General features: G+C 48.7%; 2 protein-coding genes across 2 annotated transcripts; both read right to left on the bottom strand.

Moving 5' to 3' along the window:
• Positions 1-6,437: 6,437 nt before the first annotated feature.
• Positions 6,438-10,889, bottom strand: grxcr2 (glutaredoxin and cysteine rich domain containing 2). Its single transcript, XM_084684341.1, has 3 exons — positions 9,257-10,889; positions 7,942-8,154; positions 6,438-6,951 (listed from the first exon to the last, which is right to left on the bottom strand). The coding sequence occupies exons 1-3, from the start codon at positions 9,599-9,601 to the stop codon at positions 6,775-6,777; spliced, it is 735 nt and encodes a 244-aa protein (XP_084540467.1). The 5' UTR covers positions 9,602-10,889; the 3' UTR covers positions 6,438-6,774.
• A 10,585-nt stretch (positions 10,890-21,474) lies between these two features.
• plac8l1 (PLAC8 like 1) lies at positions 21,475-23,715 on the bottom strand. Its single transcript, XM_084684342.1, has 5 exons — positions 23,695-23,715; positions 23,185-23,229; positions 22,503-22,747; positions 22,067-22,203; positions 21,475-21,853 (listed from the first exon to the last, which is right to left on the bottom strand). Exons 2-5 carry the CDS (start codon positions 23,208-23,210, stop codon positions 21,722-21,724), a joined length of 540 nt encoding a protein of 179 aa, XP_084540468.1. The 5' UTR covers positions 23,211-23,229; positions 23,695-23,715; the 3' UTR covers positions 21,475-21,721.
• Between the last annotated feature and the right edge of the window lie 65 nt (positions 23,716-23,780).

Genomic DNA, 23,780 nt, shown 5'->3' with positions numbered 1-23,780 from the left:
TTACCCGAGTGACTTTTATAGATGTGCATCTTTTATGGAGCGCCACTCTGGAGGGCTGGGGCCTTGCCGGAGAGCTTAGTGTACGATAAAAGAACCAAACAAATCTCCTCTCCCTCCAGTGCACACCCATCACCGTGCCTGCAATGGGAAAAAAAGGGACTGAATTGAGGCTAATTAAGTTGCCTAGGAGTGGGGGAGTCAGGACACCCTGAGGCTAAAGGCACACTGACCCTATCGACCCTGTTGTTTTCCAACATTAGCTAGTTGATTGGTCAGCCCCACCGAAAAAAAAAAAAAAAAGAACGACCTCACCCAATCACATCCGCAAACACACGAGGGCCAAAATAAGCCCGACAATTAGGCATCCCAAATAATCAGCTCATGAAAGCCCTTCATTTCAGCCTCGATTTGGATGGCACTGCTTTGATCTGCCTCCTGGACACTCTCATTTATAGTTCCCACAGAAGATAAAGAAGGAGGATGAAGTGGTTTCAGGACAAGAGTACATTCGCCAGTAAGGCAATGAAGATTTTAGATTGAGCTGTCTATGTTCAGAAGGTGTTGCACTGGATGTGGATATGCATGTAGTACTGTGATGTACTGTACAGTCCAAACCTATGGCGTATGTAGAGTAGACACGCATATTCCATCTAAACAATCTATTCAAACTTTATTGTAAACAATTTCAAGTCAAATAGGGCTTTACAGTTGTCCACAGATGTCAACGAGGCTTAATTAAAACCTTAAAGAAGGGTTTAGTATATATTACAGTCCTAATTTATAGCATATTCAAATTGTTGTCCTTGAGAAAGTGCAGCATATGGCCATATCAGCTTTGATTCCCTTCATTAAGAACCCCGATCTGTAAGTGACCATCTGTGGAAGGCACCATTGTTATAACCGTACATCAACACATTTTACATCTCTAGTTGGTTTAAATTGATGGGAAATTAGTTACATCTCTCAGGTGGAAAACATGCCACCACTACTACCGTTACAGCATCTCAACATTTCAGTAAATGGATGCTAGCTAGCAGTGCACCCCTCATTCCCTAATATGATTATGATAACATAATTTGATCCCAATTTTGTAATCATTCCATATCAACACCACAATCCTGTACACGCTCTACTGACTATGCACTTGTTATATATAACATTTTGTGCATCATTCCCAACATACACAAACTAACTGGCCAACACTCCCATCCCCACTGTAAGAATGACCAATTATCATCACCATGCTGACCACTTTGTTTGTTCATGTCAGCAAAATGCTTGGGTTGGCTCATTTGTCAGAGATAGTACGAGCAATTAACTTCCTTGCTGGGTCCTCTGGGAATGTTCCTTTGAAGGCCAAGCGCACACACACACAGCCGATGTGGAAATACAATCTTCACATATAATGGCCTAGAAAAATCCCACAATTGCCCCTCTTCATTGAAAGGAGAGTGAAGCCGAGGGGTTTGTCCGACTTATGTGGCACCTGAGAGACGAATCCGTCCGGGGGCACGGGGAGGAAGGGGGAGTCCGGTGTTCACCGCTGGGTAATGGAGACTCTCTCTTCAACTGACGCCATTTCAGAGGTGCTTCACGGCTTCACGGCTGCAGTTGATGACAATTCCGCTCCCCACACTCGAAGATGGAACTCTGTGAGTGAATTTCCATTCTCTCCTTCCGCCAAGGTCTGCGAAATCGGCGACTCGATTTCATTTGTGAGTTTGGCATGTTGCACCTTGTAGGTGAGAATGAATACTCAGGTCCGAATAGACCTTTAATATCTCCTCTGATCATCCGTATTTCCCTGATCCAGACTGGTATTACAGGATATCTCTTGGCTGGTATGGATTAAGGCCTCATATTGTCCATGTGTGTAGTCTATGTCCTGGTCATTGTAAATCTAAATCAGCGTTACCAACTGCATTGTGTCCACCTGGCTAAGATTTGCTACGGATGGGTCTCACTTTGAGAGGTGATGGGCTTTGAATGCTAATGGTAGTTGCCTGTTGTATCATGGAGGAGTGGAGCATCTAGCGACACACATTCTTTCGTCTATCATAGAAAAACTCTCCAAAATGGTGAAAATAGTGATGAGAAGGGGATGGGAAGGGGTAAAGGGATAGATCCATGGATTATATGGAAACCTGGCCTAAAAGTCAAGAAAAGCTGAGTTTTCCATCTGAAATACACAGTAAATCAGTTTCCCTGAGCAAAGGTTTTGGTCATAATCCTCATTCCTGCATTATTTGAATCAAAATCCCTTGCTTAAAGAATGGATTTGCAGTTATATTTCTAGTCCTTTACAAGTCTTTTTTTTTAAGTGGAACACCTAGATTATCTTTCAAAACAAAGACAGCAGCAGTGAATCTTTCTTTGGTTGCCATACCTAACACCTCTCATCCCTTTCTAATACTTTACTATAAAAGGCAATATTGAAACCCCTTGGTTTAGCTTGCCTCCTAAATCTGGTCTCTCAAGAGCATTTTTCGACTGTAGAAACACACCATCCTGTCACAACGCCAAAAAAACCCACTGGCTTCCTGAGGCAGAGCAAGAGTTAATTGTTGCTGGCTATGGTACCCTGTGCTGCATATCACAGTGGGGAAAATCTATAAATATGACCATCTCTCCGGCAATAAAGCCTCAACAATTAAGCAGGGGGTGGAAGGTTGGGCTTGCTCTGTGATCTCGCCCTGTTCTCTCCCTCTGCCATGGCAGGGAGACCTGTCAAGGGTGCACCCCCCCCCCCTCTTCCCTCTCTCTCTCGGGCTCCTCCACTGTTGGCATTTAGCACCACAGAGCTGTCTGTCTCCTTGACTGCTTAACTAGATGAGAGATGTTTGGGGGAAAATACACTTCTTCAAAAGCTGGAAATGCAAAGCATGACAGATTGTGTGTGTGTGTGTGTGGGAGAGAGAGAGTTTGCATGTTTGTGCATTTTACTATCAACTTTTTTTTTTATCATGCAGCCTTCTGAAGATACAGGTTGTGGATGCTGATTGGTTTGAATTATTGATATCTCTAGAGTACCTTTTACATCCCATTAAAGGCCTGCATGCTGGTGAGAACTCTCTCCACTTGCACTCCTGAGTGAAATTGCTCTGGACAGAAGCCAGGACCAGAGCCACCAAAGAAATGATGATTTGGGGGATATCGATGTTGCCTTAATAGCTCCCTCATTCAGGCGCAAGGTCAGATGTGGAAAGTAGGAGGGGCGACATCGTCAACAAAGGATGACGATGTCAGGGCTCTTAAGTTTTAGCGTTTCATTCTGTACAATTCGACAGAACTATCCTCTTGGCAGACATCTTCCCTCAGTATGCCTGCGCATAGCGGTACAATCCCTTCTCAGCGTGAGAAATGGTTGAAATGCGTGAACAATACGAGGTGTTGCGTGAAAGCGTGAGAAATGGCTGAAATGTGTCTCACGGCGAATGCGTGAGACTTGAGAGCACCGCTGAATGTTTTGTTGTTTTAAACTGCGTCCATAGACAGATCTCTTTTAACATGAAGGACAATTAAACAACGTTTACAACCAAACATGTTATGGCAGCACAACAAACTTGCTTCATTTTTTTTCATTACAGCTGTATTTGCAGGGTCGTCAAGTTTGATCAAAAACTAGAGTGAGAGTCCACGATTTCACGTGAGAGCGTGTGAACAGGCTGAAATGCGTCTCAAGGTCAATGCGTGAGGCTTGAGAACCCTGTCTTAGACTAACAGTAGACAAACAAAAACTTAAGTGCACGGCGGCAGCGCTATAGAAATAAAAACACGAATTACGTTTTTATATGTGCATAATCGATTACATTCACTGCACAGCAGTGTTATAAATCAATGTCTTACCTGAAATTCCAAGGCACCAGACATGGAATTGTGTTCTGGTGTGTTAATTACTAATTGAACCCAGGAAGGGGGTGCGTGTGGGACAGTTCCTCTACAAATCTTTACTCTACTATTAAAAGTATACATTCCACGCAGCCGTAACCTAATATATTTCAATAATGGTACATTTTATTTTACTTAATTAGTGTTCATCGTTAGTTAAGCCTGCTGTTGCACCCGGCCCTCCTGCTCTACTGTGCCTAAATAGCACAATAAACACCATACACATCAAAATCCAACAGCAAAAAATGGAAACATTAAGTCTATGAGTGCGCCTTGGCGTTCCAATGTCGCTCAGAGTTAAATCATGATTATATAACGCCGCTGAGTCTTCCTTGCTAAGCTTGAGAACTGGGAACCACAGAAATAACCCGAAGGAGCACGGAAATACAGAGCAAAACCGACAGAACAGACAAACTAATGACCACCAGCAGCAGACACCGTGGCTGGAGGGGGACCGTGGGACGGAGGTCAAACCAACAACGTCTGCTCTCAAAAACACAGACACACACACATTGCTTGCGCACACGCCACACACCAACACTCAAACAAATACACACAATGAGGAAATGTTAGGTCTAGCCAGCAGGACAGCAGTTCGTTCCCCAGTAATTAACCTTGTCAACGTGAAAAATTATTCAGAGCTTCCTGAGCTTCACACTAGAACATTGTTTGTCTTTATTGTTTTCTGTAACTTTAAACTTGTTTTGTGAATAACAAGTACAGCTAAGTACGGATGTAATTGTGCTGATAAGGAAATGAGTTACATTAAGGCTTTATTTGCATCCCTACAGTATCAGGAGACTAACAGCATCAACCACATGGAAAATCAGGAACTTTCATGCAAAATCCATTTATTGTCAAAGAAACTTGGTCACTGACATTCAGATCTTTAGGATGTCTGGGAATAGTTAGCGAGGGTCCCCGTAGTGTGCTCCATGTAAGTGCCAGCCACACATCGACCCAGATCCATCCCCACTTGACAGCGATGCTCCAGGGGCCGGGATCCCTGGGCGAACACACGAGGCTGGAGGGGCGGAGCCTGCAGGATTAGCGTGCTTCTCAGAGCCGCAGGAGGACTTGATGTGTCAGTAGCCCCCTGCACTGTGCAGCGAACCAGCTCCCTGGACAGGAGAGGAAATAATAGGCGCGTTCGACATGGGCTGACTTCATGCAGCGCCGCAGCCTGAGAATGCCTTTGGCTGCATCAAGTCAGCCGGGCTGCTGGCGGCTGCAGACGACGCCGGCGCTGCATGAAGTCGAACGCACCTAATGACTTTTGGAGACCATGACGTGTGTGTGTGTGTGTGTGTGTGTGTGTGTGTGTGTGTGTGTGAGTGTATTCAGCTGCGATGAACCCAATTATACCTCCCTTAAATATGAACTGTACTTAAAGGTGTAGGTTAAAAAAAGTAAGAAACGGTTTGTCCCCTATAAACATGTTGTGTAAGCTAATGAGGCCCTCTGAAAGCTGTTTGTTATAATTGAGACAGATCAGTGGCATTGGAATATCAATTTGTATTTTTGGTGTGGCCCACAACTTTATGGCCAATTAGGTTAGAGCCATCCTTTCAAGCCAATCACCTTCAGCAAGGTGGGCTTTCCCCCTTGGCTTATTTTGTGAAACCGCTGTCAATCAAACGCCAGCTGGAGGAAAACATGGATGTTCAGACAATAATTGGCAGCACTCGTTTCTCACATTTGGACTTTATTTGACAATGTTACCTATTACAGCCGTGCGTAAAACAAAACATTTTCAATAACTATTGGAAAAAAAACATTGAGCTAAGGAGATACTGGACTGTATTAGACTAGCATCCTGAAGACTGTCAAAGGGGAAACAAATCGTTTTTATTGATACACCAACATTAAGGTAAAACTCTGGAGGCTGTTGTATAAAAAGTCCCCAGGGCGAAAGAAAGCCACGGTCATTTCTGTGTGAGCATACTATAGCCTGACGTTGTCATACTCATAATTCTAGTCAGAATATGAGTCTGAAAACTCTCCGTTGGGCTGTGACTATGGGGCGTGTTTCAACCGAACTCGTAATAACAAATGCCTCTTCGCTCAATTGGATAGACCTACAACCAGAGCAATGTAATATGTTGTTTGTTGAAAACGAATTCAACCCAAGGGCTATTTTGTGACATTGTTGATTATGTTACTGTTGATCATCTGTCCATCATGTATAAAGCCCGCCCTGGCAATTTCATTGGTCCGTCCCGATCCTGGTTTTATGTAGTTGTTCCCGATACGAGACCCTCCAGACCCAACTTCCCGACCAAATGTTTTCGTGGGCGTGGAGAAGTTGGGCTGGCAGCCAGGCTAAGCATACTATGCAGTTGCCACATAAATATAATTTTCATTTCTGGTGGAGGGATGTGCTTTCCTGTTTCCGGCTCACCCATAGTCATTATTCAGTTTCTCTGACAACTTTAAAATAATGAAAGAATCAATTACTCTTGCCATATACCATAAAAGATAAAAAGCATTTCTTCTCTCTGGTGAGTAGAGAGAAGATAGGGCAGCTTCCTCAGTGAATCAACCAAACGTAAAAGGTTTATATTATTTTAATTAAATTGATAAGACCGGTAGCAGCAGCCTTTACCCTATCTGGCAGAAATACAAAATACACAGCGACCAAAGAAGGATTCAGCCTCAGTGTGTTAAATAAACATTCACTGTGCGCAGTAATTACATTGTGTGATTTCGCCCGGTTGTACAGACGTCTATCCATTCCCCTTTCTCAATGATTGCTTTCGAGTCCCTCACCAAACCACAGACAGGGTCCCAACACCCGCCGTGAAGGTTTGATATAAAAGTGATATTGCAGCAGAGACAATCCATTCACACACACACACACACACACACACGGCAGTGTATTTTCTGCTATTTGTTGGGAGTGCAGGACTGGCACTTCTCCAGACCATCAGGATAGCATGCCTGGCAGCGGAGTGCGCTGATGGACTCGTTAAAGCGGTTGGCCAGCATGGACAGCTTGCTGCCATGGCACAGAGAACAGGGGGCACAGCCCGAACCTCCACAGTGCTGGCAGCTGGGCACGTCCTGGAGCCACAACACAGAGAGAGAGGGAGAGAAGGAGGGAGAGAGAGAGTGGGAGGGAGAAAGAGACAGAGAGAAAGAGAGAGAGAGAGAGGGAGAGAGAGAGAGAGAGAGGGAGAGAGAGGGAGAGTGGGAGAGAGGGAAAGTGGGAGAGAGAGGGAGAGAGAGGGAGGGAGAGAGAGAGTGGGAGAGAGAAAGAGACAGAGAGAAAGAGAGAGAGTGGGAGAGAGAGAGAGATAGAGAGAGTGTGGGGGAGAGAGAGATTGAGAGAAATAGAGAGAGAGAGAGATAGAGAGAAAGACAGAGAGAGAGAGAGAGAGAGAGAGAGAGGGGAGAGAGAGAGAGGGAAAGAGAGATGACAGAAACAGAGAGAGAAATAAAGAGAGAGAAAGAGAGAGACAAGGACGTGTTACTAACAACAGAGCCTGTGTCATAAAGCCCATTTCATCTAACCTGCAGGTGTCTTGGTTGATAAAGCCATCTCTCCTAATGCGTTGATGTTGGGGAGTCTAAGTATGAGAATAAATTAGTTATTTTCCACCGACACCGACAGCCTAACAATAAGAGACAAGCTGAAGGAAGAAATGAAGAAAGGAGTGAGCACGGTATAAAACAGAAGCAAAAACATTGGATTGAGTTTTCTTTCCTTTTTGTTTTAGGTTATGCACACTTAGAACGTGTAAGAGAGTGGAGGAGGAGAAATTCCAAAATGAGCATTAACTTCTCTGAGGTACAGCGAAGTTAGGAACGAACAAGACAAGGAACAAAAGCGGTAATCAGCTGGAGAGGGTCAGAAAGGGGATTACTGCACCATGAGTATCCTTACTGGGAGTCGCAAGAAGAGGAAGAAAGTGAAGCGTCAGTATCTGTTCACAAAGGGAAGACAGTAGCAGGGTGAGAATGAGTTTAGGGGAGGGGGGGGCGGGGTGTTGGGGGGGCGGAGAGAGCGAGAAAGAGAGAGTGATGGTGCTCATGACATTCAGGGATCATTACCTGGACTTGTGGCTCAGGGTTTAGTTTCTCCTCCTGGGCACACAGAGCTATTGGCCTTCTCCTGCCGCCCTTCTCCCTGCTCCGTGGGCAGAGCTCCTCCAGTCCACCAGGGGGTGCCAGTGCTCTCACAGGCTCCGCCTTCCTCTGTGGTGCTCGGATGATCCGCAGGTTGCTGGTGTAAATGATTATCTTCCCAAAGTCCAACACTGAAGACTGGTTGGCCAACGGTGGCCGTGGATCAGATTGGAAAAATGGAGTTAATTGAGGATGAAATGTGAAGATTGCCTCACATGTTCAGTGTGCCGAAGAGGGATTGCTTGATGTGGCGTAAACTTGGTGCATTTTCGGTCTTTAAAAAAGAAATCATCGTGATTACTCGGTCATGATCAATATTTTATGGCCTTAGGTTTTAATTGGCGTTTCAAGAACACAACACTGATGGGTTTTTATAATACCATAAACAGTTCGTGGAGCTATGTTATACTTTATGCCATGTGATATACTCAAATCACTTATTCAATAAACATGGCATTTTGATGAAAGCTAACGTCTCCCCTTCCCCTCTCATTTTCACTCTGAACGTGATAGGCTGTCCTCTGTGAAAATAGAAAACACATTTCTTTCTCTGATCCACTGGTAGACACAAATAGCTGCATTTGAACACACATAAACACACAGGCTTAAGACTTGGCAACGGATAAAGGCTGTGTTCATCGTGTCCCTCTGGCACCTCTTCCAACATGGTTTGAATATTAATCTCAAGATTTCGATATGGACTGACAGGCTTCAAATATGCGAGCCAGGCCTCTTCTCCAAATTAACAGCCATTTTGACTCGAGCACAACATCTTTCATTCATCTCTGAGACATGAGTGTTCTTCCACTTTCAGATAGTCGCCAAGCCTACAGACTATAACATGTAAATGAGTATAAATACGACTTGATACATGGCGAGGCATACTGGCAAGACTGACTGTAGCTAGTGGAATGCTACCAAGTGAAAACAACGTCTTCAAACTGTCATCCAGAACCTGCAGTGACAAAAGTCTGACCCACTAACCAACCAAATACAAGACAAACGGAGCAGAAGATCTTCCAAGGCAACAGATGGATGAATGAGTGTATTTCATCTCAGACTCGAGCTTGCCCGCAACCCATCACCAAAAAGCAAAGCAAGCCAACAGAGATTGTTGTCGCATTTGCGCACCTTTCACGCTCATTTCCTGGCCAGTTCACTGTTGCTGCATGCAGCATTTCTAACGAAGCATACTTCAGCCAAATGCACCAAATCATTCACACGCTCTTGTAAGACTCACATTGGGGTCCGCCTCTGTAGCGTCGCAACGTACGGGGGCCCTGTATCCTCCGCCACCTCTGTAAACATTGATCCTCTGTGCGATGAGGCCGGTGGGGGGGTACAAACCCTGGGGGTCCTGCGCATCCTGGAAGCCACACAGTTGCTCCATCTCCAGGTGGCTGGGGGGCATCTTGGTGTGGATGAAGCTGTGAGGGTACTTCTCCTCTGGGCTGTCGAGCTCCTGGCCATCCTCGTAGACGTGCTTCAGCACCCGGCCGCTGTAGGACGAGGCCAGCTTGAACCTCACCTTCCGGGGCTTGCACCCCTCGTAGCGCTGGGGGATTTTCCTCTGGAGCTCGTCCATGGCTGGAGCGGACAGGGGGAGATCTGGAGGGTTGGGAGTCCCACCGACAGGCTGTTTACCTGGGGAAGGATCTGTGGGGAGTTGGGGGGTGTGGTGGTGGTGGGTGTTTCAACGCAGGTCGCCCGAGATCGGCATACCTTCTGTCTGTGCCGCTGCTAAATTATTCAGTTGTAGATCGTATGCACGACGAGGATGGTGGTGAAACCGAAAACTTTGTCATCAAATAAACATCACAAGGACTGTGGGGCGTTAGGGTTAGGCATGGGCGGGTTTGTGTGTGGACTTGGAAGGAAGTCAACAGCGCCGTTGGAAAACGCACCAGCCTTGTGGCTGTCGAACGATCCACCCTACTGAAAAGTGCTTGTTATTATGTACAAACTTGAGGCTTTTGAGTTGAGTGCTCTAATTTAGTCAGACAGCAGTTAGCTATGACAGCGTGTGTCTCACTCATTAGCTCGAGCGTCTTGGCACTATTTTACCCTCGCTCCCTTGGACAGTCTTATTACCGAGGTTTGAGTTTTTTAAGACCCTGTGCCCGTGGGAAGCCATTTTAGAAGGGAACGTTCATCTAACAAATGGTTGCCATTAACCCCCATGCATGTCGAGATCAATCTCACAATTATCTTCACAGATGACTGTTATTATATTGTGAGTGAATGCTCAGTTCACACGAATCCCCCTCTTTGTATCCCTGCACTCAGTCCGAGACGGCTTAATCGGATTGCAGAACAAGCGAGAGATCATTCACGCGAGAAATTGTTTTGGGTGCATCTCGGTGAAGGAATCATTTAACGTGCCTGGAAACCTGCTGGTTTGCTTTAAATGATTGCCACTGTAAATCCCACGTGTCTCCATGACAGACCTGATGTGTTTTATTATGCGTTTCCAGGGCTCTGTCGATGCATTTAACATATGCTGCTCTATGGAGAGGAAACAACTGGTAGATAATACAACCATTAGGTATGATGTGTTTGCGAGCCTCCTGCAAAGTAGCCCTCTCTGAATCAAACAAAGAAATGGAGCTCTTCTGAATCTCATTAGAACCAGTAATCAACTCCCTTAAGTCAAAATAAGCAAGAGGCCATTGAAACATCCCCACCACATATTAGCAGCTGAGGAGAAGAGGTGTTCCTCGATTGTATCCTCCAATGCTCCAATCAAACCCAGGCCCTTGTTACTATGTCAACTGTTTTGACCTTGTTGTTCTTAGAGGCCCCCATCCTGCAGAAGGTGTTTTCGAAAATAAATGGATTCTCGTGGTGCCTTTTTCCCAACCGAATGGACTAAGGGGCACAGTTCCAATTCTAGCGTCCCGTGTGCTAGTAAATCTAAAAAGTGTACAGGCACTTTGCTATATATATTTTTTTTTAAACAAATACAGGATAGTTGTTCCCCCAGATCAGATCACCGACAGTGCCTTATCAGTGGTTCTCAACAACAGCTCCCTCCGGTTAGCTTACTTCAGAGATTCCGAGTTATCAAGACTCACATAAAAAGAGCAACGCACTCGCAGCCGCTCCGGATGGCAGTCGATATCGTCTCTTTTGGAAGCTCATCCATAATGCATTCGCAGCTGATTTGTTTTGGGGGGCTGCGGTTACAGGTCCGTCGCTAGGAGTTGTACTTTCTGACTTTGTCATCAGACTTCTGCCTCCACTGATAGAGAGCGAGGGGGGTAAGGCTACAGATGAACGTGAAATATTAATGTCCGTCTTCAGTTACTGGTGAACTGACTTAATGTGTAATAATGTTGGATTGCGACTGACAGCACGTGTCTTCTCTAAGTTTCTTTTAAGAGGAAGACAAATGAGTATTTGGGTTTCGCCCCCTATTTCCAGCACATTATCCAGTGAAAAGCAAAGTGATTCTGACATGCTAGCATTGCTTCACGAGTAAACACATTCAGTTGGATGCAACAGACATTTTCATCAAATCTTTGGCTGCAATGAAGTACACTCATGAGCCAAAACATTATGACCACTCAGAGATGAAGTGGATAACATTTATCATCTCCAAACAAGGTCACATGTCAAGGTCTGGGTAGATTAAATGGTAAACAAACAATCAGTTATCCTGGCCAGTTTGTTGGATGAAGGCGAAACAGGAAGATTAAAGAGCTGAACGACTTTGACGAGGGCCAAACTGTTGCGGGCGGAAGGCTGGGTCAGATTGTCTCTGACATGGCCAGCCTTGTGGGGTGTTCCTGGTCAGCAGGGGTAAGGTCCTGGCAACATGAGAAATCTGATATCTCTCTATCGTCAGTGGGTACGTTTAGGTTTAGGGTTTGGCATGCAGGTCTGAGAGGTCAGGGTTGGTGGAACAAGTAATTGACTTGGGGGCAAACTATCCGGGAAATGATGGATCGTTACCCCGTTTTCGTGGATTTGATGTGTGCCTTCTCCTGGAAAGCAGTGCTGGACAAGCCATATCATTCTTCACAGATTTATGTTGCGTCTTGACATAATTCCAATTTGACATAATGTAGATGTCAGCACAGAACATCCTTCTACCGATGTTCATCACTGCAAGACGACAGTATGGCGAGTGAAACAAAACATCGATCAAATACTTTAATTCAAATGAATGTACGTAAACGTCATTATCTTAATCAAGAGTATTGGCTGTATTACTAACGTGGAAAGTCATTTTGATATGAATATTTTATCGGAGACTGAATGAGTTTCTCTCTATTTTAATTAACTATGGTCTGTACACAGCTGCTATGAGTCTCTGCACTCAAACCTACCTCATTAGGCCAAATGATTTGAATCGTGAAGCCTGAAAACCGACTTTGATGGAACGGTTTATAATATAAAAGTTCAAACTAAACATTTAATATAAGCCACATAATGGAAATGTGCGGTCTTGAAATGACTTCTGTTACAGTTACAGTAACCTGTCCAAAAGAAGTTCTTAAGTTTAATGCTCAGAGTTTTTGGCATGAACATACGTTTTTGTCATTCAGGTGATTAGGGCCGCTATAACAGTGTGACAGGGATATAGATCAATGATGCTCACATTTCAGAGTACAATGTGTTGCCTGTCTAAAAATGGAGCAGCTAGCTGTGGCCGCCAGCAGATCGGCTTGGATATCAAACACCATCGCAGGGAGGGTGTTGGCACATGCCTGGCTCCGCCTTATATCATTCTTTGCTCAAGATGAGCCCCTCATGTCGTGAATGCCTGGCACTGAAAGAATGAATGCCACACCAGATGCCACTGGCAGAGAAGGGGACCTAGGAGACTGCTGTGGAGAGGCCCCAAAATGGCGGCCCGTGGGAGGGGCCAGCCCATTTCGAAACACGGCCATATTGTGTCAAACGTTTGGGCTTGCATGCTCGACGGCGTGGGAGGAATCGGGGAGGTGCTACGTGCTGGGGCGAATCACAATCAGTGGATCAGCGATTGCCTTAGTATCCATTCATGTGTTCTGTCTTATGGTGGCGTCGCATTCGTGTTGTACCTCGTATTGGGTCCTGAGGACGGTCATGGCTCCATGATGTGGCATCCGCCTGATGGAACCACGAATCACCGTTGGCCGCCCTTTATCTTTGCATTCCCTTTCTGTTATAAAGCGTGTACTCTGACCTTCACACCTCAGATAGACTTTTCTAGAAGCCTACCACTGTGTCTGCACGGAACACGTTTATGTCAAGGTGTTTGTTAAACTCTCCCTCCAGTCAGCTGGTCTTCAAACACGTAGCAACCCCCGCGCCTAAATGGATAATCGCACCGATGTAGTGGACAAGGACTGAGCTTCCTCACAGAAGCATCTTCTGGAGGCGTGGGTCGAAAGCAGAACGGTTTTCTCTCCATTACCTTGGGTGCACTGAAATTCACTTAACAGGTGTTCCCTATTGAACGATAACAAATAGGTTTTTCAATCCAGGTCTGATGCTCTCATTGAAATGAACACTTGAAGAGAGGTCCGGATTTTAAAGGAGGAATCTTAACACCGACGGAATTCGTGAACAGCATGACTAACGGCGGGTTCCATTTGGAGGAAGGCTACATTTTACACATCCACTACAACACTTTTTTTCCCTTAAACACACCACCTACACTGTTTCTTTCTGTCTTAGTTCAGAAGAAAACCAACAGGACGCAATACTGAGAGTCGTTATCGTTGAAAATGTTTTCTGTTCAAAACTGAGTACTCCTTCCTACTCCGTTCTTACTCAGGGTCATCATGAGTCCAGGTGTGGTCCGCTCAGGTAAAGTCTGTGTGTAGTCACAATGTGGTCAGTGTGTACTCAGAGTGTAGTAACCATCCACCGATTGCCATAACTGTGTACTCCTGTGGTAATGGTGCTCTGACCCATGGTGACTGTGTTCAGTGGATGTAGTCACTGTGAAATGGAGGCGATTTGGCCAACACATGCAGCCCTGGCATTTTTAGAGCCAGGAGACCCTGTGGCGGATTCTCAATAGCGTATATTCTGAGCTACAGTTCTTCTATGGCTGTAAGTAACAACCCCAGAATGCTCCTCGCTGGTTTGAACGTTTCATTTGAAGGGAGAACAAAAGAGAGGAGAAGAAATGACCTTATTTTTGTCAGAGGATTGGTGGAATGGCCTCGTTCGGAAAGAAAAAAAAAAACTGAACGTTTTCAACTGGACCTTTCTTTTTTGCCTTTACAGAATGATCCAGGGTGCACCTGCGTCTGCATGCAAAGATGTTCGTTTTGCATTTTTTACCTGTCGTGGGTTGGAGAAATGAGAAAACAGAACATTCAGCAAAAAACCCCATGGATGTATTATAGAGCTTCAGGGGAATATGACAACATTCGAATAAATCCAATGCAGTCTGTTCCGCGGAAGATTACTGTGTGCTTACAGTACGTGAAGCTTGGCCTTCTGTGAGATTGGTAATGAATGGTGTGAAGCAAAGCACCACATCTCATTTGCCGTGGTTGTGGAGGTCGAGTCGCTCCTTTCCATTCTGCAGAGGTATTCATCTGAGATCCTTGGATCTTGCACCTTTGGCTGGGACCACCTGGGACTTTTTCGGTTCTCCCTCTGTCTATTTTCTTTGTAAACATACCTGCATGTTTCAAAAGATACGCTTCTAAAAACTCCAAGGACTGGCCGCTCGCCATGAGCTCTCCTGAGCCATCTGCGCGTACAAGGGTTTGTCTCCCGTCGCATTATCAGATAAAACTGAGTGACAGCGTCTCTCGGCTGTGGCTTGGTAAGCCTTTGCGAGTCCGCGGCGCTTGGCGGGAGCACTTTCTCGCACGCACACGCATACGCAGAAACTGTGACACACACACACAGGCGATTTAGTTATCGAATCTCTGTTTGGGCCTTTCGCTTGCTCACTCAGACAAAACTTGGTGGTTTCTTGCACTCCCCACCGAAGCTCAGCTGTCTGTAACTAGTAAGATAAAGCTCACGAACGTAGAGCAGAAAGACAAGCTCACAGCCAGCATGAGTTAAAACGGCGACTCTGAAACTGGAAAATTGTGATTACAAAGTCTCTTTGTAAAGTGTCTTTTATCTCCTAGGTTTCCAACAGGAACTTACAAGTCTACAAACGAACCGCATGGGAAATGGTGTTTGTATACTGAGAGTATTTCCAATGGAGCTTGCATGTCTTTGGTGGAAAGGGAGAGAACGGCTTGTGTTTAGGGTATGGCAGCCTTTGCAAAGGTCCCTCCCAATGTTGCGTAATCACCTTGACCTTTATGTTCAATTGACTGGATTCTTAAGACCCCGCCGAGTGAGGCCCTCGTAGTATGACGATACTTTGATTGAAATGCACGTGATACTGTGAAATGACAACCCCAAAAAGTCCTCGTAAACACTGCGGCTCCAGCTTGAAGGGAATTAGACACTGTTTTAATTGCGACACACACAAAACAGTCATTGCCCCGAAAGACGACGCAAAAGGTTACAGTTATTTCGGTATTCGACAGTGCTGCGATATCCGACATTAGTCAACCGACAAGACATTCAGAGGCTGACCTTTCAATATTCTGTTTGTCTATGCAGTTAGCTATCAAGGCCCAGGAAAAAAAAGCCCATTTAGGGAACACTTAGTGATGAAAAGGACACACATTTTGGGATTGTTTGAATGTCAACGTTCTCTGTAAGTTTTCTTTTACCTCTTTTCTTTTATCATTGGGGGTGCCCGAGTGGAGATCGTAAAACGAAAGTCTAACCCAAGGACCTTTCACTTCATCTCCCTGCTCTCCCGTCTCTCTATATGAAATAAAGTGACCAAAAAACGCCCTAAAGAAAAAGTATGTGTCGTAAGTTCACCATGAGAATCGCATCGCTGCAATTACTTCTGCTCAACCCTACTAAACCACCACTCGAAATGTTCTAGAATGGAAGACGGGAAGTAATCTTCCAGATTACCACTTCAGCTGGAATCTGTGGGCATTCTCCCTCTCTCCGGTTCAAACGCCATGTCTCTGTCGGTTCTTTTGTTCTCCAGGCTGGCCCGAAGGCAGCTCTACCTGAAGACTGACATTGCTCTCCTCCCTTCCAAGATCTAACCTTCCACCCACCACACACACACACACACACACACACAGGGAGAGCAGAGTGCTGCTCGTCAGAGTATGCTATTCTGACAGGCGGATGTTTGTTGACGTACAGGAGTGTGGGCGTAAGCACAAATGCTCTCTAATTGAATCCCTGATGCCTCTCAGTCTCTCTCAGCCCTCTTCGCGTCTCCTCTGCAATTCAACCCCTTGCCATTTACCTGCTGCCCTCCTCCCATTCCCTCCTACAGACACACACACGCACACACGCCCCGACCCTGTCCGAATCAGTCCGACTGCGCAGGGAAACGCACGGAGAGAAAGCTTGAGTTTCTGCTGTCGAAACAGCGAGAGTCTGGCACGCCTCATCAACCCTGCTGGTGCTTCGTTCCATAGACGGGACACGTCATCCACAGAAGATGTTCACATCGCTCAGGAGCTTGGATTGGACATGCTCGCGCAGTCCCGGAGTCTATTTCAAGACGAGAGAGCGAACGTTCTATTCATAGGCATCTTTGTTTTCCCGTGTGCGCGCAAGTAGGCCAGGAGGCTGCGCGTGCCTGAGACGTTCACGTTTCCTTTGTCCAGTCACCTCGCAAGTTGTTGAGGTGGAGTGCCAAGGCAAGGCTCAAGTCCCCGATCACAAGTCTAGCATGTCTAGCAAGTCACAAGTCTACACAGAAAAAACCTTCAGAGGGCTAAAGAAGCCAAGCCTCTCATCGAGAGCGAATCATTTGATCACAAGTCTCCCTGCCAATCAAATCACTTGCGACATCGCGACTCGGACCCGGGCTTCAAACTCAGGGACAGCTAGCTGGAGGACTCAGTCAGAGGCAGGGCGAGAGATGGAGGAGGGAAAGAGAGAGAAAGAGAAAGAGAGAGAGAGACAGAGAGAGAGAGAGAGAGAGAGGGAGAGGGAGAGGGAGAGGGAGAGGGAGAGGGAGAGAGAGAGAGAGAGAGAGAGAGAGAGAGAGAGAGAAGAGAGGTGTCTGCTTCCCGCAGAGTGACTGGCTCCTCGCGGACCCCCAGCCTGCGAGGAGAATCTTCCTAGTCACGGGACGCTACATGCTCGTCTATGATAAGCTAAGCCCGTTACTGCGGGAAGGTATCAGAATGCAAGAGCCGTGGGGAGCGGCTGTGCTTTTCCGTCATATTAAAGCTGTCATCAGTGGCTTGATCACCCCTCGAGCCCCCCCCCCCCCCCCCCCCGGCTCCACACCTCAGCTCGGTGGGAAAAATCTTGAAGGAAGCGTTTGGCCGACAGCTTTGTTGTCGTAAGCAAACTCTCAAATGCGTTTGCGGTTGAAATCGTCTTGTCTGGACGAGGCCACTCTTACGATCGGCAGCGATGCTTCCACGGGAAACGCACGCACCGAGCGCGTGTGCACGTTCGCGCGCAACACACTCACACACACACACACACACACACAGAAAACCAGAAAGAGTCCACAAACGACTCCTTTTCCGAGGAAGAGAGTAACACACACCAGAGATGCTGTTCTCTGGCGATTTGGGGAGGGCACGATGCGGTGTGGCCGTCAGATGTGGAGAGGAATGAAGATGAATCAGCGACACCATTGTGTGAGTGTGTGTGTGTGTGTGTGTGTCTGAATGAGTGGCACAGAGTGAGACAAGAGAAAGGAAACTGTGAGAGACGGTGGGACGTGTTTTATGCATATAGCTTCAGAGAGCCGGACGATGTTTGGATGGGCAACTTCGCGAACATCTGGTGCATCTGTTCTTTTGTGGATGTGTGTGTGTGTGTGTTTGGGTGTGGGAGGGGCAGAGGTAGAGAAAGTGAGAGAGAGAGAGAGAGAGAGAGAGCGAGAGAGAGAGAAAGAGAAAGAGAGAGAGAGAGAAGAGAGAGAGAGAGTTGTGTTATTTGCACACTGCCAAGCACCGGGACTGAGCGACGCAGCCATTGGTTAGCGTGAGGCGTTTCGTTGTAAAGTAATTACAGTTAAGAGGGGGGAAGGCTTGGCCAGGAGCCAACCATAATTGCCTGACAACTGGAGTCTCGATGACTTCCCAGAAACGAGACCCACATGTTTCAGGGGGCTCGCTCGCTTTCGGCGCCCGAGTCTGCTTTTAGGCCTGGCGTGCGGCCCCCGAGGGCGGGAGTAGGAGGCTGTCTCTGCCTTTGACGATGCCGAGCAGAAGAGAGAACCGACTCACGGCACGCGCAGGGAGTGAGGATAGACAACGGGGCCTGTGATCGCACCTCAGAAGCACACACACCCCATCAGTCCCTCTCGCACGCTCGAGATCAATGTCCGACGTGGAACGCGTCGACGTCGCGGACACGGGCCGGCCCATGCGCCCGCGTGAACGCACACGCACGCGCGCGCGCACGCAGCCACACAGATAAACCCACGCGCTCATGTACACGCGTCATTGCACTTCGCCACGACGACAGCTTCCGACTGCCGACACCAGTCGGCCCCGGCAGATGAAAGAGCAGCCACATCACTGAGTTCAGGGCCTTGGGAGCCGGATAAAAGAAACACAACAGCGTTTCTTTCCGCTGACACGGCCCACTGGCGATGTGACCCTGCCCAGACCAGAGGTGAAGGTGGAGAAGCAAGCAGACAGATCGACAGGCATACAGACACGGCCTGACGGACAGACAGGCAGGACGACGGTTAGATGGACATGCAAACTAACAAGGAGACAGGTGGGCAGGCAGCCACATTCCAAGACAGACACAGTTTGTAAGGAAAACAGACAGGCAGACAGGCAAGCAGGCAGACAGGCAGGCAGGCAGGCAGGCGAACAGTCCCTGAAGCCAACATGACTCTTTCCTTCTTCTCCTCTCGACACAGCTGTGGCACAAATCAGCATGATGAAATGAGCTCCACTGGGACCCAGAGCCTGGAACTTCCCTCCCACCCCCACACCCACCCCCGGCCCCCACCCCGGCCCATTCCCTTCACGCCAGTCCAGACCGAAGCAGCGGAGCATGAGGAGACAGAACGGGCTCACAGCCTGGAGTTAGGAGGCTGAGTAATGGGAGTCACAGTCCCACGGACTCTGCCAACGCTCAGAAACCTCCCCAGACCAGAAGCATGCACCACTGCTGGAAACAAGCCCCTCCCCCCCCCACCGGCCGTCAGAATGACGTGGCTGATTATGTAATGCTGGAAAACAGAAACGAAATGCAACCAGGGTCGGATGGAAGCCAGTGCCCCCCCCCCACCAACCCCCCCCCCCCCCCCCCCCAAATGAAATGTCGCCCCCCTCCATTATTTGAGCTTGAAGGGTTACTACAAGAGAGCCACGTACAAAATACACCCTTGTGGAAACCAAATGCCCGCCCATCCGATTTGTCGTAGAATCCGACAAAACGATCCTTCTAACAGTCAGGGTGACAAGGTAAGCTTGCAGCATGGGAGCTCTTTACCAGACCTCAAATCTCACTTCTTGTTGACAGTCGTGTCACAACATGCGATACACTGAAAATACACACATACTCCTTGGGCAAAGCTGTTTATCAAGCCTTATTTTGAGCTTTAGCACCAGTGCAGAGCTATGGGCCGATGCTTCAGGTTAATACACATCTGACTGTCCTTCCCCCGCAGTGCTTGCTGTGCTGCTGGCTGAGGCTGTTATGTAAACCCCAGGTGGATGTTGTTGCCCTGGATAGAGTTCCCACCGCAGGGACAAGCGTGCCAACTTCCTGGGTCCCCCTGCTCCCTCTAAGCTCCTCCCCCTCAGTCCACTGTGCTGACGCCATCAGGCCTGACTGGGAAACGGCCTCAGAGCATTTGTGTGTGTGTGTGTGTGTGTCTCGTTGTCTTCGGAGATCACCTAGTTTGTCGGAACAGTTAGGCTGGGGACGGCGTGGCTTAGCCTCGCGGTGATTAGCAAGGAAGGGGATTTGTCGAGCAGCACGAACGAACACGACGACTCGGGGAGTTAAGCGTTCTTTCTGTTTTCTTACCTGGGATCATGTCAGACGTTTTGACTGTGTGAACAGGCAGCTTGAGAATCCCACTAATTAGGACCAGGCGCTGTCGGTTATTCAGACCCTCTCTCTCCTTCGAAACCACCCCCCACCCTCCTTCAACCAGGTCTAAGCAGTCCATTCACCCCCCCCCCCCCCTTCCTAACACACACACTATCCCCTTCCCCCCTTGCAAACACTCCCCCCCCCTCCCCCCCAGGGAGCTCACTCACACATCATCATCACCAACACACCTGGTGCACCATGGGAAGGAGGTGGCTATCCTGGCGGGGTCCTGGAGGAAGGGAGTCTGGGGAGGGAGGAAAGAGAGAGGAGAGGAGGAGAGAGGGAGGAGACAGGGAGGAGAGATAGAGGACAGAGAGAGGAGAGAGAGGAGAGAGAGGAGAGAGAGGAGAGAGAGGAGAGAGAGGAGAGAGAGAGGAGAGAGAGGAGAGAGGACAGAGAGAGGAGAGAGGACAGAGAGAGGAGAGAGAGAGGAGAGAGAGAGGAGAGAGAGAGGAGAGGAGGAGAGAGGGAGGAGACAGGGAGGAGAGATAGAGGACAGAGAGAGGAGAGAGAGGAGAGAGAGGAGAGAGAGAGGAAAAAGAAGAGAAGGAAGAGCTGAAGTGGCTTCTCTGTAGCAACGCTGCCCCCTGCTGGCGACCATTGGGAAGTGCGTCTCCGAGGAGATGATGGATGGCTCTCCCGCATCTCTGACGGCGGCCGTGGGTCAGCTATCGTTTTTCCATCTTTCACAATAAAGATGTTCACATTTGGCTGAGGGAGAGACAGTGTTATATAAGGCCACCTTCCGGGAACACACATTGTAGTTCCTCCATTTGGGGAAAACCAACCATGTTCCAACTGCGATTTCCATTTCTAATGAGAGACAGGAGAGTGTTGAGTCCCCTGATGTTTCCGTAGCATCAGTACTGGGACTCATTTGAGTTATGCGCTATCTAGATCCACCCTACCATGGATCTTCAGGGGTCAGAGGTCGACGGAGATCCGCAGATGGAGCAACTAATTACCGGTGTCTTGCGCTATCGAAGCGGTGTCGGTCTTTGAATACACTGAATTCGGCGACATGTGCAAGCCAATCAAAGTTACGCGGACTACATATTTGGCCTTTAAAAACAAGCGGATTGTGCGTGTTCCTACCATTTTCATATCCGGGTAAGAGTTGGCATTTGAGGCCCAGACACATGCCTTATTAGATGAAGACCATTGTCTGCCTGCGGCAGAATGGAAGCCAAATCAGAAAAGGACGAGAGAGATATGCAAATAGGCTTCACTTCCTTTGTGGTGTGCATGAACTTTTACTCCAGAAGAAAAGACATCTCCACGGTTCATGTTTGGTCAGGTGGAAAACACATATTTCACATCCTCAATTGGTGAGCGGGCATTCTTACAAGCTCTTTTCAGAAGAAAAAGAATATATCCGATGACATCAAATCGTTTTATTCAAAGAAAATTCAGAGACGACAGCGCACATTCGCCGCTCAGTCAAATGAGTTCCCCGCACGTCAAAATTCCAGTCCTTTCATGTGTGACATGGACATGGACGGTCAAACCAGTTGAAACCAGAAGGGGAAGACAGGAAGTGGTCGTTGTGACAGGAAGGGGGATGCAGAGAGAGAGGGAGAGAGAGCCGAGGACGAGGCCAGGGGAGGGACGAGCGGGTCCTTCAGGAGCTCTCCAGCGCGGTGGACACCTGGTAGATCTGAGTCTTCATCCTCCTCTTCATCTCTCTGATCATCTGACACACAGCCAGAGGGTAGCACAGGCACACCGTGGTCCAGTCCTCACACACACTGCCCTGCGCTCACACACACACACACACACACACACACAGGCACGCACGCACACACACACGCATCAGTCGAGCTAGCTTGGACGTTTGACATTTACAGTGACGGATATTTCGGGACGATCCCGTTGTCCAGCATTCTCCCAGGTGCTCTAAGTTTGAAGTAACATGGTTAAGGGAAGCGCCCGGCGATGGGTATTGAGCAGCGGGCAAGATCCTCACCCGGATCTTGTATCTCTCCCGAATGCCCACGCGCAGGGCCAAGGTGGAGCCGGGCAGCAGGGGCAGACAAACGCACTCGCCAAAGTGGTGAGCCAGACTGAGGTCCAGACAGCAGGGCACCACGGCCCCCAGCAAACCTGAGGTCAACACACACACACACACACGGGGGATATCTTCACACTGCTCCGAAGTTGACGACCCCCCCTCCCTCTGGCCCTCCCCCTCTGTGTCCCCCCCTTCCCTCCCCCCCTCCTCTGCCTCTGTCTCCCCCCTCCTCCCCTCCCCTCTCCCTCCGTGTCCCCCCTTTCTCCCCCCTCCCCTCTCCCTCCGTGTCGCCCCTCTCTCCCCCCTCCCCCCCCCCCCCCTCCACTCCCTCCGTGTCCCCCCTCTCTCCCCTCCCCCCCCCCTCCCTCTGTCTTCCCCCCCCCCTCCTCACAGGTGGTCAGGTCTCCGCACACGTCCAGCAGCCCCGTGCTCCAGCCGCCGCCCGTCTGCGTGATGGTGGTGATGGTCGTCGTGGTGACCCCCAGGCCGGGCTGGGTCAGCACGGGAAGGTCAGTGGCTCCGCCGCTCGGCCGACCCCAGCTTCCGCTTCCTGTCTCCCGGACCGCGACTTCCTTCTCTTCCTCCTCCTTCTCCTCCTCGTCCGCCTCGCCCGGGGCAGTCGTCTCTAGTGCGGACCTGAGGCAGAGCCGAACACAAGGCAGAGGGGGGCATCTCTGGGATTGCTTCGGCCGAACAATCGACACACTTTCTGAGCCACGTCTGTCTCGACCACCTCAGCCATCTACATCGAGCACGCTGGCTCATTGGCGAAGGATGGCTCCACCGTCGTGTGGACACGACATCTCATTTTGATGAACTCTTATCCCCCCAAAAAATCCTGCTCTACAGGAACGACGAAACCAGTCGAACCCCCGGCATAGAGACATGCGTGTCGGGGAGTTTCTGTGTTGCTATGTGGCTCGAGGCGTCCAATGAGTAAAGTCCTAGTCTTAGATAAGGCTCGACGCCATAGTGGTGGGGGGGGGGGGGGGGACAAGTGCTCCCTGGAATGACGAATTACACCTTAACACGGGGTGATCTATCCTGATAAGAGCGTCAAGACACACACTTACCGCTCGGCGTCGGACGTGTCCTCCATGCCAAAGCTCCTGTGCTCCCTGCCGGAGAGCAGAGAAGAAGAAGAGAGGAAGGAGGAGTGAGAGAGAGAGGGGGAGTTTCCCCCCACCCACTCACCCCAGCTGAGCTCCCTGTGCTTCCCCCAGATAGAACGCCAGACCAGGGCTGTGCCACTGGCTGCTAGGTGGAGATAACATGTCCTGCCCGCCCCTCCTCTAAGCCCGTCGCATGAAGCCTCGTCATAAAGCACTGTTAGGGGTTCACTGGAGGCGGACAGGAAGTCAATGGAATTGGGGTTGAAATGAAGACAATTTGCACGCAGAGTAGGCCAAGCAGGCTAGACCAGGCAACAACAACAAAAAAACGACCAGGCCAAGTTCAAATCCTGCCAGTTCCATCTCCTCAGAGCAACACCGGTCGGAGAGGTCTGGACACAAACAAGCACGGACACAATGACCACAAGGAGAGGCCGAGAGGCCAATGGTTTGGACTGAGGCGGACCTTACCTTTCGTCGTCACACCCGAGCTGGGATGTACAGGTCTGGTAGCTTCCGTTCCGAACAAGATACTAAGACACGTCTGAATCACACAC

This window comes from Hypomesus nipponensis, chromosome 20, assembly GCF_054491055.1.
Source record: "Hypomesus nipponensis isolate SF chromosome 20, ASM5449105v1, whole genome shotgun sequence".
Taxonomy (NCBI): domain Eukaryota; kingdom Metazoa; phylum Chordata; class Actinopteri; order Osmeriformes; family Osmeridae; genus Hypomesus; species Hypomesus nipponensis.
The sequence above is the reverse complement of the archived record's forward strand: the minus strand, read 5'-3'. Positions and strand labels throughout refer to the sequence as shown.

Excerpts from the sequence above, each read along its gene's own strand:
- grxcr2 (XM_084684341.1), bottom strand. The coding sequence starts at position 9,601 with ATGGACGAGCTCCAGAGGAAAATCCCCCAGCGCTACGAGGGGTGCAAG. Across the intron at positions 8,155-9,256 it reads CTACAGAGGCGGACCCCAAT|TCTTCAGTGTTGGACTTTGG; the intron begins GTGAGTCTTACA and ends TTGGCCAACCAG. Across the intron at positions 6,952-7,941 it reads ACCCTGAGCCACAAGTCCAG|GACGTGCCCAGCTGCCAGCA; the intron begins GTAATGATCCCT and ends TTGTGGCTCCAG.
- plac8l1 (XM_084684342.1), bottom strand. The coding sequence starts at position 23,210 with ATGGAGGACACGTCCGACGCCGAGCG. Across the intron at positions 22,748-23,184 it reads GACACGTCCGACGCCGAGCG|GTCCGCACTAGAGACGACTG; the intron begins GTAAGTGTGTGT and ends GCTCTGCCTCAG. Across the intron at positions 21,854-22,066 it reads GGGAGAGATACAAGATCCGG|GGCAGTGTGTGTGAGGACTG; the intron begins GTGAGGATCTTG and ends GTGTGAGCGCAG.